Source organism: Heptranchias perlo, chromosome 9 (assembly GCF_035084215.1).
Source record: "Heptranchias perlo isolate sHepPer1 chromosome 9, sHepPer1.hap1, whole genome shotgun sequence".
Lineage (NCBI taxonomy): Eukaryota > Metazoa > Chordata > Chondrichthyes > Hexanchiformes > Hexanchidae > Heptranchias > Heptranchias perlo.
The window spans coordinates 36,605,737-36,622,608 of record NC_090333.1 but is presented as its reverse complement, the minus strand read 5'-3'; the positions used below and the strand labels follow the sequence as shown (position 1 = coordinate 36,622,608).

Genomic DNA, 16,872 nt, shown 5'->3' with positions numbered 1-16,872 from the left:
ATTCCATGGAAGGTACCGCATATATAGTCAAAGAACAATGCCTGGTGATTACAGATAATCTTTCCAACTGCCCGTTGTCAAAGCAATCAAAGGAGTCGCATAGTGTTCAGACAGAAAGACACCACACGCATCGCTGCAACAGCCTCAGTACTCAACACCAATAACAGCCAATCTCCAGACGCCATCCTACAACTCATCCGCTTCATCCTGGATCACAATGTCTTCACCTTCGATAACCAGTTCTTTACCCAAACACACGGAACAGCCATGGGGACCACATTCGCACCCCAATACGGCAACATTTTCATGCACAAGTTCGAGCACGACTTCTTCACTGCACAGGACCTCCAACCAACGCTATACACCAGATACATCGATGACATTTTCTTCCTATGGACCCACGGCGAAGAATCACTGAAGAGACTACATGATAACATCAGCAAGTTCCATCCCACCATCAAACTCACCATGGACTACTCCTCAGAATCGGTTTCATTCTTGGACACACGAATCTCCATCAAAGACGGGCACCTCAGCACCTCAGCACCTCACTCTAACGCAAGCCCACGGACAACTTCATGATGCTCCACTTTTCCAGCTTCCACCCTAACCACGTCAAAGAGGCCATCCCCTATGGACAGGCCCTGCGAATACACAGGATCTGCTCAGATGAGGAGGAACGCGATGGACACCTACAGATGCTGAAAGACGCCCTCGTAAGAACGGGATATGACGCTCGACTCGTCGATCGACGGTTCCGACAGGTCACAGCAAAAAATCGCATAGACCTCCTCAGAAGACAAACACGGGACGCAACCAACAGAGTACCCTTCGTCGTCCAGTACTTCCCCGGAGCGGAGAAACTACGCCATGTTCTCCGCAGCCTTCAACATGTCATTGATGACGACGAACACCTCGCTAAGGCCATCCCCACGCCTCCACTACTCGCCTTCAAACAGCCACCCAACCTCAAACAGACCATCGTTCGCAGCAAATTACCCAGCTTTCAGGAGAACAGCATCCACGACACCACACAACCCTGCCACGGCAACCTCTGCAAGACATGCCAGATCATCGACACAGATACCACCATCACATGACAGGACACCACCAACCAGGTACATGGTTCATACTCCTGTGACTCGGCCAACGTTGTCTACCTCATACGTTGCAGGAAAGGATGTCCCGGAGCATGGTACATTGGCGAGACCATGCAGACACTGCGACAACGGATGAACGGACACCGCGCAACAATCTCCAGACAGGAGGGTTCCCTCCCAATCGGGGAACACTTCAGCAGTCAAGGACATTCAGCCACCGATCTTCGGGTAAACGTTCTGCAAGGCGGCCTTCGAACACACGACAACGCAAAATCGTCGAGCAGAAATTGATAGCCAAGTTCCGCACCCATGAGGACGGCCTCAACCGGGATCTTGGGTTCATGTCACGCTACACGTAACCCCACCAGCCGGAAAAAAGAGTTATCAGTTTTTAATACAACTGATCTCCCTCTCCCTCTCCCTCTCTCTCTGCCTTTGTGTTCTGACCGTTTGTGTATTCGGTGGTCCTGTGTGTGGTGTCTCTCTGTCTGAACACTATTTGACTCCTTTGATTGCCTTGACAACGGGCAGTTGGAAAGATTATCTGTAATCACCAGGCATTGTTCTTTGACTATATATGCGGTACCTTCCATGGAATCCCACACTCGCCTGACGAAGGAGAAAGCCTCCCAAAGCTTGTGATTTTCAAATAAAACTGTTGGACTATAACCTGGTGTTGTAAGATTCCTTACATTTGTCCACCCCAGTCCATCACTGGCATCTCCACAGCATTAATATAGTCAAGTGATAACAACTGGATTTGTGCTAATCAGTTGTTAGCAGTAAGAACCTGAAAAGTCTGTATAAATACTTTAGTGCAGACCAGGAAATAAAATATACCTAGTCAACTGCAGTTTCTGTTTTTGTGTGCGAGTAAGTGCTAACTTATCTCTGCCCACTAATTTGGGTCTCTTGCACTTCCTCCGAATCTACTGTTTTCTGGGAGAGTGAAATATCTTTTTATTAAGTTTGAGAAATTTATATTTAAATTAATGGAATCAAACAGAAAAAAATACAGATTTTCACCATTAGATTTTTAAACAAGAACTCCAATATCTAATCAGTTGACATAGCACTGCAGTAAAGCTGTTATATATTTTATGATGAAAAGCACTTAAATATTTATACAATACTTGCTTTATTCAGTCTTATTTTCTCCCTGCATTATGGTCCATTTCTAATGGATGAATGATTTATTCCCACACAACAGAGTAACTGTTCATTTATATCACCTTGCTGTTTGTGGGGCCAAGTGTGCAAATCGGCTGCTGTGTTTGCCTACGTAAATAGTAATTACATCTTAAAACTAATTGGATGTCTGTGAAGTACTTTGGGAGTCCCAAGGACGTGAAAAGTGCTATATAAATGCAAGTTCTTTTTCCCCCTCTGGTGCTCTTCAGCAGGCCACAAGGAGATGCATGAAAATCGTTAGGTTTTGTTTTTCTCTCTCCCCACCCACCATATTAAACTTGTCCCTAAGAAGGCATTTGGCTGGACTCTGCAGGCATGCCATCAGGGTAACTGGAATAGGTGACCCACTGTCTGAAGAATCACAATGCAAACCAAGTTAAATAATGGTAAAAGTACATCAAAAGAACCACAGGCTCCATTGGGAGTTGCTAATACTGCCAGGGTTAAAAAATATATATAGGGTGTAATGGGACAGCTCCACTTCAGGAGGACTCCTGCTGGTGAGCCGGTGACATTTGCTAGCCTGTTGGGTGTAAGACTGAGCAGAGATGATGATTTTGATGATGTTATGGTGGGGGAGGTAGGAAAAAGGATCTTATCTCCACCAGAACATCATACTCAGGGATCAAGTTAGGATCATGCCCACAGAGGTGGGGGAGGGTGGTGTGAGCAGGAGAGGGAAAAATTTGCTCTTAATAGTAATTCAGATTTGAATTGAGTAATTGAGAGTCTGCTAATTTAGATTTACAATGTATAGATATATCATTGTAACCCCTAAAGTTCATCTTTGTAATGTTTCTCAGTGAAATTTTCTTTTGTTAGTATCAATCATAGTTATGACATGCTTTGTTTCATCCTGACATTCCATGACACATCCCGTCATTTTCACCTGACCGTGCAACTTAGCCGCTCAGTTTTTTCCCCTCACCAATACTTTAAGATGCACTGCTGATTAAAACTAAACTGTCGGTGCTCTGCCTCTCTGTCTTAACATCGAAAGAAGTTTCCAGTTAGTCTTACAATTGGCAAGCACTGCACTCCACTAACTAGAACTTTCATACAGACTGTAATTTTAAACTGTGCTATTGAATGGAGTGGAGCTCAGTGCCTGCTGACTGATGGCTGGATTTCTAGCCGTTCATAGTCATTTGGTAGAAAATGTAATCTTGCAAGATCAGTTACAGTACTAAAATATACTGCTGATTAACGTTGAAGTGTCACTGAGGGGAGTATTTGACTGAGACTGAGCCATACCTAGAAGAAAAAATCCTCACCATTTCTTTGCCATTTCCCCATTGCTGCCCTTTGACTTTGGATAATTTGCTACTTCACTGACCCTATTAATAGGTAAGGGAACTCACCTTTAATGTTAAATGTATCAACCAAGTTTCAGCCTCTATTTACCTGATTGCAAAAACCTATCTTTTAAAATATGAATATAAAGTACATTTTTATATTTTTGTTTTAGCTTCAGAAGAATTGTCTCTTGTCTCTGTGCAGTGACCGTATCCTTCAGGATGTTCCATTTAACAGGCAAGTAATCTTGTCAAATGATGATTTTTGAAAATTTGGAGGCTGAAATTCCTCTTAACAAAAAAAGGAGCTGGACGGGTTGCACCCAAGCAGAACCGGGACCAATATCCTCATGGGGGCATTTGCTAGTTCTGTTGGGAAGGGTTTAAACTAGTATGGCAGGGGGATGGGAACCAAAGGGCAGGTATAGATAGGACAAATTCAGACCAGGAAACAGGAAGCAGAAAAGCAGTTAGTGACGTAGTTAGTGACTCAAAGGCAAAAGAAGCAAAGGTTAAATAGTGTTCAGCACAGGAATTTGACAGGATTAAAGGGTATATACTTCAGTGCAAGGAGTATTACAAACAAAGCAGATGAGCTATGGGCACAGATAGACACATGGCAGCATGATATCATTGCTATAACGGAAACCCGGCTTAAAGAGGGGGATAATTGGCAGCTCAATATCCCTGGATATAGAGTTTTCAGGCAGGATAGTGTGGGTGATAAAAAAGGAGGGGGCGGGGGGTAGCATTATTGATTAAAGAATCAATTACAGTTGTGAGAAGGGATGATATGCTAAATGGATCATCAATCGAGGCCATATGGGTTGAGCTAAGAAGTAAAAAAGGGGCAGTCACACTACTAGGAGTGTACTATAGACCCCTGAATAGTGAAAGGGAGATAGAACAACAAATATGTAGGCAAATTTCTGAGTGCAAAAATAAGAGGGCAATAATAGGGGGCATCAACTGGGATTCAAACAGTGTGAGGGGCACAGAGGGCTCAAAATTCTTGATCGGTGTCCAGGAGAACTTTTTTAGCCAGTACGTGACAAGCCCAACAAGAGGGGATGCAATTCTAGATTTAGTCCTGGGAAATGAAGATGGGCAAGTGGGTGAAGTGACATGGGTGACCATATTGGGGATAGTGACCACAATTCAGTTAGTTTTAGCATTATTATGGAAAAGGACAGAATTAAATCAGGAGTAAATATTTTAAATTGGGGGAAGGCCAATTTTACAGAACTAAGAGGTGATTTGGCAGAAGCGGACTGGACGCAACTACTTGAGGAGAAATCAGTGGGAAGCCAGTGGGAGGCACTAAAAAGTACAATGCAGACACATCCCCTCAAAGGAAAAGGGTGGCACTGCCAAATTTAGAGCCCCCTGGTTGTCTAGAAGTATATGGGGCAAGATAAAGCAGAAGAAGAAAGCTTATGACTGTCACAGAAAACCAAATACTGCAGAAAGCCTAGAGGAGTATAGAAAGTACAGGGATGACGTAAAAAAGGAAATAAGGAAAGCAAAGAGAGGGCATGAAAAAATATTAGCTAGTAAGATTAAAGAAAACCCAAAGATGTTTTATCAGTACATTAAGAACAAGAGGATAGCTAAGTAAAAGGTGGGGCCTATCAGGGATGATCAGGGTAACTTGTGTGTAGAAGCAGAGGATGTGGGTAGGGTTTTAAATGAATATTGTCTCCGTATTCACAAAGGAAAGGGATGATCCGGACGTAATAGTTAAAGAGGAGAGGTGTGAAATATTGGATAAGGTAAACATAACGAGAGAGGAAATACTAGAGGGACAGGAATCCTTGAAAGTTGATAAGTCAGCAGGGCCAGATGGATTGTTTCCTAGACTATTGAAGGAAGCCAAGGAGGAAATAGCGGATGCTCTGAGGATAATTTTCCAATCCTCACTAGATACAGGGGAGGTACCGGAGGACTGGAAGACTGCAAATGTAGTACCATTGTTTAAAAAGGGTAAGAGGGAAAGGCCAAACAGCTATGGGCCGGTCAGTCTTACCTCGGTGGTGGGCAAACTATTAGAATCAATACTGAGAGATAGGATAAACTGTCACTTGGAAAGGCATGGTTTAATCAGGGATAGTCAGCATGGATTTGTTCAGGGAAGGTCATGCCTTACAAATCTGATTAAATTCTTTGAGGAAGTGACAAGGAGGATTGATGAGGGTAGTGCAGTGGATGTTGTCTACATGGATTTCAGTAAGGTATTTGACAAGGTCCCACATGGCAGACTGGTCAGAAAGGTAAAAGCCCATGCGATACAGGGAAATGTGGCGAATTGGATCCAAAATTGGCTCAGTAACCGGAAACAAAGGGTAAAAGTCGATGGATGTCTTTGCGAATGGAAATCCGTTTCCAGTGGTGTGTCACAGAGCTCAGTGTTGGGCCCCTTGCTGTTTGTGGTATATATTAATGATTTGGACTTGAATGTAGGGGACATGATTGGCAAATTTTCAGACAACACAAAAATTGGCCATGTAGTTGATAGTGAAGAGGATAGCTGTAGACTCCAAGAAGATATCAATGGGTTGGTGGAGTGGGCGGAAAAGTGTCAAATGGATTTCAACCTGGAGAAGTGTGAGGTAATGCACTTAGGGAGGGCAAACAGTAAAAGGGAATACGCAGTAAACTGGAATATATTGAGAGGGGTAGAGGAAGTGAGAGACCTTGGAGTGCATGTGCACAGGTCCCTGAGGTACAAGTAGATAAGGTTGTGAAGAAGGCATACGGAATGCTCTCCGTTCTTAGCCGAGGTACAGAATACAAAAGCAGGGATGTAATGATGGAACTGTATAAAACACTGGTAAGGCCACAGCTGGAGTATTGTGCGCAGTTCTGGTCACCACATTACAGGAAGGACGTAATTGCTTTGGAGAGAGTGTAGAGAAGATTTACAAGAATGTTGCCAGGGCTTGAAAATTGCAGCTACGACGAGAGATTGGATCGGCTGGGGTTGTTTTCCTTGGAGCAGAGGAGGCTGAGGGACAACTTGATTGAGGTGTACAAAATTATGAGGGGCCCAGATAGAGTAGACAGGAAGTACCTGTTTTCCCCTAGCGGAGAGTTCAAGAACTAGAGGACATAGATTTAAGCTGATTGGCAGAAGGATTAGAGGGGACATGAGGAATAACTATTTTACCCAGAGGGTGGTGGGTGTATGGAATTCGCTGCCCGAATTGGTGGTGGAGGCAGGGACCCTCAACTACGGACCAGGTGCTGGAAGGTGGGGTTAGAATGGGCACCTGGTTGTTATTCGAGCCGGCGCGGACACGATGGGCCGAATGGCCCCCTTCTGTGCTGTATCTTTTCTATGGTTCTAATGCCTTTTTTTGCAAGAGTAATAATAACCTGTTAACAAAATTAATGTAAATCACACAGTCTCTGAGTGATAATTACGACACTCTACCATTTCTTTTTAAGTTTCACCCCCTTTAACTGTGTGTTAAGATCCACATTTATGGCCCTATGAAATCTGCAATTTTTAAAATCTATTTATGGTACAAAGCATGGATTCTTTTGTAGCACTGTCTAAATTAAAAATAATGTTGGCATCCATGATGATAGCAAAAATGAACAATTGTAATCTATGCTTTTGCAGCCTGAATCAGCTAGTGTTGAGAGTGACAAATTTTTGATCAGTCTCTTTTGGAATTCCGATCTACTATAATTTTTAAAAAAACATTCATTTGGCCGTGCAGTTTTGCTTTTAGTGAGAGTAACTCGTATTAATTTGTGTGTGTGTCAGCTTCAAATAAATTGTCTATCGAGTAAAGAATTGGGTTGATTGGGCAGTGTGATGGCACTGAAATTTGGAACATTAATCCTTATTACCATGGAATAGAAGGTTACAAATTCAATCCTATACTCTGGGATTTCCAAGCTTATGTCATCATGGGGTACATGAAGTGCGTACCATGGAGTCTTGTGGGTCACATAGTGTTTAAATCCATGTTCCTGTCAATATGCATATAGCTCAAGCTCCAAATACCAATAGATTTCAATGATTTGATTTAGGATTTATCACCAATGATGCAACAATGCTAAAAGGAACCCTTTCCAAAACTTCAGACCCACAAAATTCAATAAGATGAAAACAGCATATAAGAAATATAAACAAAAATAGTACTGATTTGCCTGGGCTTCGAGGGCCCGGTTATCAGGGCTCTGTGACCACATGTGGCCCTGAGGCTGCAGGTTGGACACCTCTTCCCTAAATCCATTCACTTTCTGATCTGAATGAGGATCTGCAGTGTAAAAGATGTGTCTCCCTTCATGGGGGCGAAAAAATTGGAAGAGGATGTCCTGCCTTTTTAAAAAATAATTTTGTGCTGTCCATTCCTTCTTAGCACATACACAAATCTATGCAGATTTAAAGGCCTGGTATAAGTAATATAAGAAAACAAAATGGGTTGATAGCTTCTCTCATCTTTGGTCTTGCAAAATAAACAGTTGGTGGTTACTTTTGGTGGCTTTTGACTTTCAGGTAATTTCAAAGACAGTTAAAATGCAGTTTAAAAATTACAATCTGTGAAACAGAGCTGGGATATTATTGATGAGATAAGAAAGCACATAAGTGATCTGTTAGTACGTTAATTCTAGGCCTTTAGACTTAGGGAGAGAGGGTGTGAGGAAATGGAGACCAGTAGAGCTCACCGCCACAGAAAACTAAACTGAAGAATAATGAAGTGGATAAGAAACTGAGCATTGAGGGAGGCAGGAAGGAAGGGTACAATTGTGGAACATAAAAGAATGTGTTGTATGGTGACCAGGAAAGTGTGCAGTAGCTGTGTCTTAATTATTACTTCTAGTACTCACCTGTATAATACTATTTGTACTTTTTTAAAATAAATGTGTAAAATTTTCTTGCGATATTTAAATACTAACTTTTGGTTTTTCAGGTTTGAGGCAGCCAAGTTGGTAATGCAGTGGCTTTGTAACCATGAAGATCAGAACATGCAGAGGATGGCAGTGGCTATTATCTCTATTTTAGCAGCAAAGGTGTGTGTGTGTGTGTGTGTTTTTCTAATTTTATGTTTTACCCTTAAATCACGTAAGGGTTGTTGGTTCTGGGAATAGAATGTTTTTCCATTTGTCTGCATCAAGCCAGGTGGAAAGTAACATTCTCTATTCACTCCCTCAACATCTGCCTCAACAATGTGCCTTGACCCCTAAGGTCAGATGAGCATCCCCTATTGTAATAGTGTGAATTTTTCCACTTTACATCTGCCATTCTTCTGGCTTCTTTGAGCGAGTGAGATTGTCGTTTGATATTGACTGCGGGTAGTTTTGTGCTGAAGGTCTGCACTCATTAAGAACTAGGCTGACACTGTCCAGAGTTGAAATGTTTACAGCTACCAGAGAAAGAACAAACTTCTGGGCTAGTTCTGAACTAGGATCCCACAAGTGAAATGATTAGAGTCCTAGTGCAATATGCCACCCAGCCTCCAATAATAATTTGAATGCATTACAACAAATTTTCAACTTGTAATAATTATTTGAATAAACCTGTTTTACAGCTTTCAACAGAACAGACTGCCCAACTTGGTACAGAGCTCTTCATTGTCAAGGTAACCTTTGCTTTCCCCTGCCTCCACTCCCTACCGTCTCTTTCCCCCCCCCCCCCCCCCCCCCCCGCCACGCACCCAACCCCTACATTTAAAAAAAATCTTCTCTGATCATCCAGACAATGTACCTATCTCCAGATCATGGAGACATGCAGCAGGTTATTTTTGGACCCTGGTAAGCATGCTTTAAATGGAAGAATAAGGATTTACATGATGAACCTATTCAATTCACTTTCCTTTGTTTTTGTCTGGTTTTCTCAAAGTAAATGTTATTCTGTACGTTTATTTGCAGACATTGATACAATATTGGTTTCTCATAAAATGATTCCAATGATAATCAACCTCTGTTTGAGTAGTGTAGTTTGGGCTGAGCTGCTTTACAGTCTGTATCAAGGCAGGAGTGATTCACAGGGCTCACTTCATTTTTTTAATAAGTGAGCTCATGCCCACCAGAAAGTTCCAGCTGATCACACTAGCAACAGTGTTGAACAGATCTGAGTGAGACAGTCCTCATACTTGAAATGTTGACCATCTGGCTGTGAGACTGGTGTTCCACTGATGGAGGTTGCAGACCCCTCCACTATCTCTTGATTTTTTTTTTAAAAAAGGCTTTTACCTCTCCCAGCTATTTGCTAATAATAACTGTGTAAAACATTATTTAGATCTGTGGACTACACACTGTCCTTTTCTGTTTTACAGAAATTGCTCCATATAGTAGAGCAGAAGGCAACCCTGTCATTGGTGGATACCACTTTAAAGTTTACGCTTAGTGCACTTTGGAACCTGACTGATGAATCTCCGACCACCTGCAAGCACTTTATAGAAAATCAAGGCTTAGAATTATTTATGAAAGTACTGGAGGTAATTTGTTTTTAAGTAGGTAATGCTTCTCTCAACTTTTTGTTTCGTCTTTCCTGTTTCTCCACACATTATGCGATTCCTTGATTTGAGAAGTTGGGCAGGTGACCTATTCCACCTTTCCCATATTACCTTTTCCCACCCCTCCATGGTGCCTCTTGGGCCTGATCTTGGACCAGCTACTTGGAGATTTCTCTGTACGTCCCCAGGTTATGTGTAAGTGTGACTTGGAGTGACTTGTCCACTTATTTTCCACTCTGTGGTGAAATGACTAGCCTCTACTTGATGCATCCATCACCATCTGATGGCACAGAGACTGGAAACATAGAGTATGGGAAATTGCAGGCCCAAACCCATATCCGTCTATTTCAGATCACTGTGATACTGGTAATTTCAAACCACCTCTTAGTGAAACCGACGAGGAAAGAGATTGTTGTGGCTTGGGTATTTAGTCTGTTTTTTTAAAAGCTACATTACCTTGTTTCCTCTTTTTTGACCTAGCACCGAAGTCCTTTGCATAAACTAGTTCAAACACCAAAGTACTATGCTACTAATTTTTTATTGCAGTCTTCATTTTACAGATTAAAGTTACAAACCTGACTGGATTTTTTTGCACAATAAAGCCTCTTTCAGCTGTAGTCATGAAAGATGTAATATGGCCTTACACTTAACAGTGTGTTAATTTTTTTTTTATTCGTTCATGGGATGTGGGCATCGCTGGTGAGGCCGGCATTTATTGCCCATCCCTAATTGCCCTTGAGAAGGTGGTGGTGAGCCGCCTTCTTGAACCGCTGCAGTCCATTTGGTGACTGTTCTCCCACAGTGCTGTTAGGAAGGGAGTTCCAGGATTTTGACCCAGTGACTATGAAGGAACGGCGATATATTTCCAAGGGGGGGATGGTATGTGACTTGGAGGGGAACGTGCAGGTGGTGTTGTTCCCATGTGCCTGCTGCTCTTGTCCTTCTAGGTGGTAGAGGTCACTGGTTTGGGAGGTGCTGTCGAAGAAGCCTTGGCGAGTTGCTGCAGTGCATCCTGTGGATGGTACACAGTGCGCTGGTGGTGAAGGGAGTGAATGTTTAGGGTGGTGGATGGGGTGCCAATCAAGCGAGCTGCTTTGTCCTGGATGGTGTCGAGCTTCTTGAGTGTTGTTGGAGCTGCACTCATCCAGACAAGTGGAGAGTATTCCATCACACTCCTGACTTGTGCCTTGTTGATGGTGGAAAGGCTTTGGGGAGTCAGGGGGTGAGTCACTCGCTGCAGAATACCCAGCCTCTGACCTGCTCTTGTAGCCACAGTATTTATATGGCTGGTCCAGTTAAGTTTCTGGTCAATGGTGACCCCCAGGATGTTGCTGGTGGGGGATTAGGCGATGGTAATGCCATTGAATGTCAAGGGGAGGTGGTTAGACTCTCTCTTGTTGGAGATGGTCATAGCCTGGCACTTGTCTGGCACAAATGTTACTTGCCACTTATCAGCCCAAGCCTGGATGCTGTTCAGGTCTTGCTGCTTGCGGGCAAGGACTGCTTCATTATCTGAGGGGTTGTGAATGGAACTGAACACTGTGCAATCATCAGCGAACATCCCCATTTCTGACCTTATGATGGAGGGAAGGTCATTGATGATGCAGCTGAAGATGGCTGGGCCTAGGTCACTGCCCTGAGGAACTCCTGCAGCAATGTCCTGGGGCTGAGATGATTGGCCTCCAACAGCCACTACCATCTTCCTTTGTGCTAGGTATGACTCCAGCCACTGGAGAGTTTTCCCCCTGATTCCCATTGACTTCAATTTTACTAGGGCTCCTTGGTACCACACTCGGTCAAATGTTGCCTTGATGTCAAGGGCAGTCACTCTCACCTCACCTCTGGAATTCAGCTCTTTTGTCCACGTAGGATGTGTGTCCTCTATAATCTCATGGCATAGTGGGTTGGTGTATTAATGAGCTAAGGTTCCCCCCTCCCCCCAGCCCTGAACTCTCATCTCTCTAGTTTCTCTCCTATCTCCCCTCAAGCCCTCTCTGAGCTCATCTTGACCAAGAGATCCTGCTCCCTCAACCCTATTTCCACCAATCTGTTGATCACCCAACTTCCCTTCCTAGCCTCCATGTTGTTAAATTGGATAGCCATGTGGTGAATGATAGAATACTAGAGCCTGGTCTTTAGTTGCTTCCAAGCCTTTATTCACAGAGATTCCCCTTACACACACACACCACACTCTAGCTAAGCTCTCCTATAAAAAGAATACAAGAGAGTCCCCAATTGATACCCACCACCTGAATACAATTAATACTAATGGATATAAATCATAGAGTTAACATATGGTAGCTGATATTTTTAACGGTTCCCTCTCCTCAAGTACTGTCCCCCTCCCCTTCAAATCTTCCGTCATCACCCCCTCCTCAAAAAACCCACCCTTGACCCCTCTGTCCTTGCAACTATTGCCCCATCTCCAACCTCTCAAGTCCTTGAACGCATTGTCGCCTCCCAAATCCGTGCCCATCTTTCCCGCAACTCCATGTTTGAATCCCTCCAGTCAGGTTTCTGCCCCGTCACAGAAATGAAACGGCCCTTATCAAAGTCACAGATGACATCCTATGTGACTGTGACTGAGCATAGTAAACTAACCCTCTTCATCCTTCTCGACCTGTCTGCAGCCTTTGACACGGTTGACCACAACATCCTTCAGAGAATCATCTGCAATGGCTTCTCTTCCCGCTCCCACACTGTTACCTCTGGAGTCTGCCAAGGATCTATCCTTGGCCCCCTCCTATTTCTCATCTACACGCTGCCCTTCGGCGACATCATCCGAAAACACAGCGTCAGATTCCATATGTACACTGACTATACCCAGCTCTACCTCACCACCATCGCTCTCAACCCCTCCATCGCCTCTCATTTGTCACACTGTTTGTCCGATATTTAGTACTGGATGAGCAAAAATTTCCTCCCACTAAATATTGGAAAGACCGAGCCATTGTCTTTGGTCCCCACTGCAAACTCTGTTCCCTAGCCACTGACTCCATCCTTCTCCCTGACCACTGTCTGAGGCTGAAACAGACTGTTCACAACCTTGGCGTCCTACTTGACCCTGAGATGAGCTTCCGACCACATATCTGCTCCATCACCAAGACTGCTTACTTCCATCTCCGTAACATCACCCGCCTCTGCCCCTGCCTCAGCTCCTCTGCTGCTGAAACCCTCACCTGTGCCTTTGTTACCTCTAGACTCAACTATTCAAATGCTCTATTGGCTGGCTTCCCATCTTCCACCCTCCATAAATTTGAGCTCATCCAGAACTCTGCTGCCCGTATCCTAACTCGCACCATGTCCCGTTCTCCCATCACCGTTGACCTACATTGGCTCATGGTCCGGGAACACCTCGTTCTTTTAAAAAAAATTCTCATCCTTGTTTTCAAATCGCTGCATGGCGTCTCCCCTCCCTATCTCCGTAACCACCTCCTGCCCTACAACCCTCCGAAATCCCTGCGCTCCTCCAGTTCTTGCCTCTTGCACATCCCCGATTTTAATCTCTCCACCATTGGCGGCCGCGCCTTTAGCTGCCTAGGCCCTAAGCTCTGGAATTCCCTCCCTAAACCCCTCCACCTTGCTACCTCTCTCTTCTCTTGTAAGACGCTCCTTAAAACCTACCACTTTGACCAAGCTTTTGGTCCCCTGTCCTAATATCCTCTTATGTGGCTTGGTGTCAAATTTTGTTTGATAACGCTACTGTGAAGTGCCTTGGGATCTTTTACTACGTTAAAGGCGCTATATAAATGCAAGTTGTTGTTGAGCTGTGAGCAAAGGTTCCTGCATGTGCCCGGTTCCCTATTTCAGTCCAGTTACTCAGGACAAGTTGAGAGTGCAGGCAAGACGTTTCTCCTCAAGAAACAAGAATTGTACCTAGGCTGCTGTTGCTCAGAGTGCCATTATTACAAAATGTTGGTATTAGGAGCAAGTATCTGCCCACCTTGGCTGTGGAATTATGAGAGATAGAAAAGACATAGAGAGGGGACTACATGGATGTTTCTCCTGTAGCTTCATACACACTGAATTGCTGATCTATTTAAACTGCAGTGGAGGAGAGGCAGAGCTGAGGCACTTCCACTGAATGAGAGTACATCTCAAAATACTTCACATACATTTGAAGTGCAATGACTGGTATGTTGGCATACATTGCATAGCAGGTTCAATCTACTTTTGGGTGTGTTGGTTGAGGGACACTGGGAGAACTCACTGGTCTTTGAGTAATACTATGGAATCTTTTTAACATCCTTCAAAATCAGTTTAATGTGTCATCCGAAAAACTGCACATTTATGGTTGAGAGTACCTCCAGCACTTTTTTTCTGACGTAAATGGTTTGATGACTGTTTCCATGTCTCCTACAAACTGCAATTTGCGCCTCTTTATTGTCTGCTGTGCTGAGTTAGCATGGCCCAGGTCTGACAACCCCAATGGTAGTATATTACTACCTGAAGAATACATAGGACGGCCACTATGTCTTCTGTCCATTCTGGCAGAAAATATTAATACTACTGATTCTATTTATTTATAATTTAAAGATGAGTCACAGAAAAACAAGTACTAAATAGCACAAATCATGCAGAAGAGAACTGGTAACAGTCCACATGGACAGATCTGCTCTTTTCAGAATGCTGCTATCAGCTTTTCTTAGTTTCTTGGAATAGAACAGATTCTTTTGGGTGCATCTAATGAGCCTTCCTTTGTTCCTTGGTAAACAGAATGCAGTCTCAGAATGTATGTTTTGGGGTGAGCTTTTAAATGTGGAATAGGTGAGCCCCCAAATGTCCAGAGTTCAATTACCAGAACTAAAAACTAGCAGCTAGACCTGGGACATTTATCCTTCTCCTTTTAGAAGTAAAGCAATTTGAGGAAGTCAAACAAAGTACAAATAGCCATTTTACACTTGTGCTAATAGTCTGGTTGAAATGCAGAAAAAGAAACACGTGACCACAATTGGAAATTACATATTAGTCTAATGAACCTGCACATATTAACATTTTAATCATGCTCCACCACATCAAAGGTAAATTGTGATCATAACTTTGCCTGGTTGTTGCAGTTAGTGTCTCTGGCCTCCGATTCTGTACCTGACAAAAGAACAGCCACCATTTTAAACTCCAGTTAGATTCATAGAATTTTACAATTCAGACAAAAGTCACTTGGCCCATCGTGCCTACGATGGCTCTCCAAAAGAGTTTTTAAATGGTCCCAAACCCCTATCCTTTCCCTAAGCGCTATTCAACTTTCCTTTTCAAATATTTATCCACTTCCCATCTGCTTCTACCACTGTTTCTGGTAGGGCAATCTATGACCTAACAATCCTCTGTGTAAAAATAGAAAATTTCTCCTAACCACTTCCTTTTGTTCTTAAATTATGCCCTCTAATTACCACCTAACTGACCAATGGAAATAGATTTCTCAATTTACTTTATCAAAACTCTCAATTTTTAGTTTTTCCAGTACCATATTTAAAGCCTCTCATCTCTGGTATTAATCTTAGTGAATCGCTTCTGCATCTTTCCATGGCTTTTTCCTTCCTAAAGTAAGATGCTGGAGGTCTGTCCAATGATTTGCACTGGTTAATTGAACTGGAGTATTGCACTGGAGTATCAATCTAGATTATGTGCTCAAGTCCTGGAGTAGGGCTTGAACCTATAACCTGAGTCAGGAGTGCTGGTAACAGAGCCAAACTGATACTATTGCCATTATTGGTAGAAATGCAATTAAGACCAGAATGAAGTAGAATTCTGGTGTGGCACAACATTAATTACATTGAAGAAAATGCCTTGAAAGGTTGCTACTAATGAGAAGGTATTGTATCTTTTGGTGTAGAAGCTTTTATGCCCTCTAAATATACAGAAGCTACTGAATAAGTGACCGTATTTCTACAATATGACCACTGAAAATTGACTAGCTTGCATACACTTATTATTTTGTACAATTATAAAATTGTAAATAGTAATAAATGCTCAAAGTAATAAGGGGTTTTGATAATGAGATTTTGATGAGGTAAATGGGGGCAATCAGTGAATTGATAATGGGGGACATTTATTTAAGTTCATCACCAAAAGAACAAAGGGGGAGAGAAAAGCTTGGAGGAATTTTTTTTATGCAGAACGTGCAAACCTCTGCCAGAAACAAGATCTACAGTGGGTTTTTAAAGGGAAGTGGATACATTTTTAAAGAAAAATTGAAAAGGGTATGGGGAGATGACAGCAATGGGACTGTCAGTAGCTCTGTCAGAGAGCCGGCGTGAGATGAACTGAATTGCCACTTTTTGTGCTGTAAAATTCTATGACATTTAATGACATCTTCGGTTTATTCAATATTGTAAAACAATGTATACACTTGCAGTACGTGTTGATGACTCTTACTCTTGTATTTCCAGTCCTTTCCGGGTGAACCATCCATCCAGCAGAAGGTTCTGGGTTTGTTGGTGAGTAACCTTTGTGTTTTATGAAGATAATAACCTTCCTGGTCAAACAGGTGTTTAGAAAAAGAAATGGTGGAGTGGCACAGCGTGGTACAGCTCCCCGCAGGGCGAGTTCCTGTTTGCAGCCATGTTTATTGGGAGGTGCTGAGTGAAAACCAGGTGCTTCCCTGGAGGGACAGCAAACTACTGAGTCCAACTTTCATAGCTCCTAGCAGCCAGTTGTAAAGTAACATTGGACTAGATGCAGGAGCAACATTCTAGCCAGTCCTTGCAGCAGGAGAAAGTGAGTACAGAACAGAAGAAACAAAATATTTTTATCTTTTCTCTCCTCCTGTCATGAAGACACTGCTTAACTCTTGCTGGAATATAATTTAACGTATGCTGA

General features: G+C 43.0%; 1 protein-coding gene across 1 annotated transcript in view; it reads left to right on the top strand.

Moving 5' to 3' along the window:
- Nucleotides 1–16,872, top strand: part of zyg11 (zyg-11 family member, cell cycle regulator) — a 61,392-nt gene that overhangs the window by 26,198 nt on the left and 18,322 nt on the right. Inside the window, exons 6-10 of the mRNA XM_067990185.1 lie at nt 3,760–3,824; nt 8,512–8,611; nt 9,130–9,180; nt 9,877–10,038; nt 16,443–16,490. Coding sequence (XP_067846286.1) covers nt 3,760–3,824; nt 8,512–8,611; nt 9,130–9,180; nt 9,877–10,038; nt 16,443–16,490 — 426 coding nt within the window. The remainder of the gene's footprint in view (nt 1–3,759; nt 3,825–8,511; nt 8,612–9,129; nt 9,181–9,876; nt 10,039–16,442; nt 16,491–16,872) is intronic.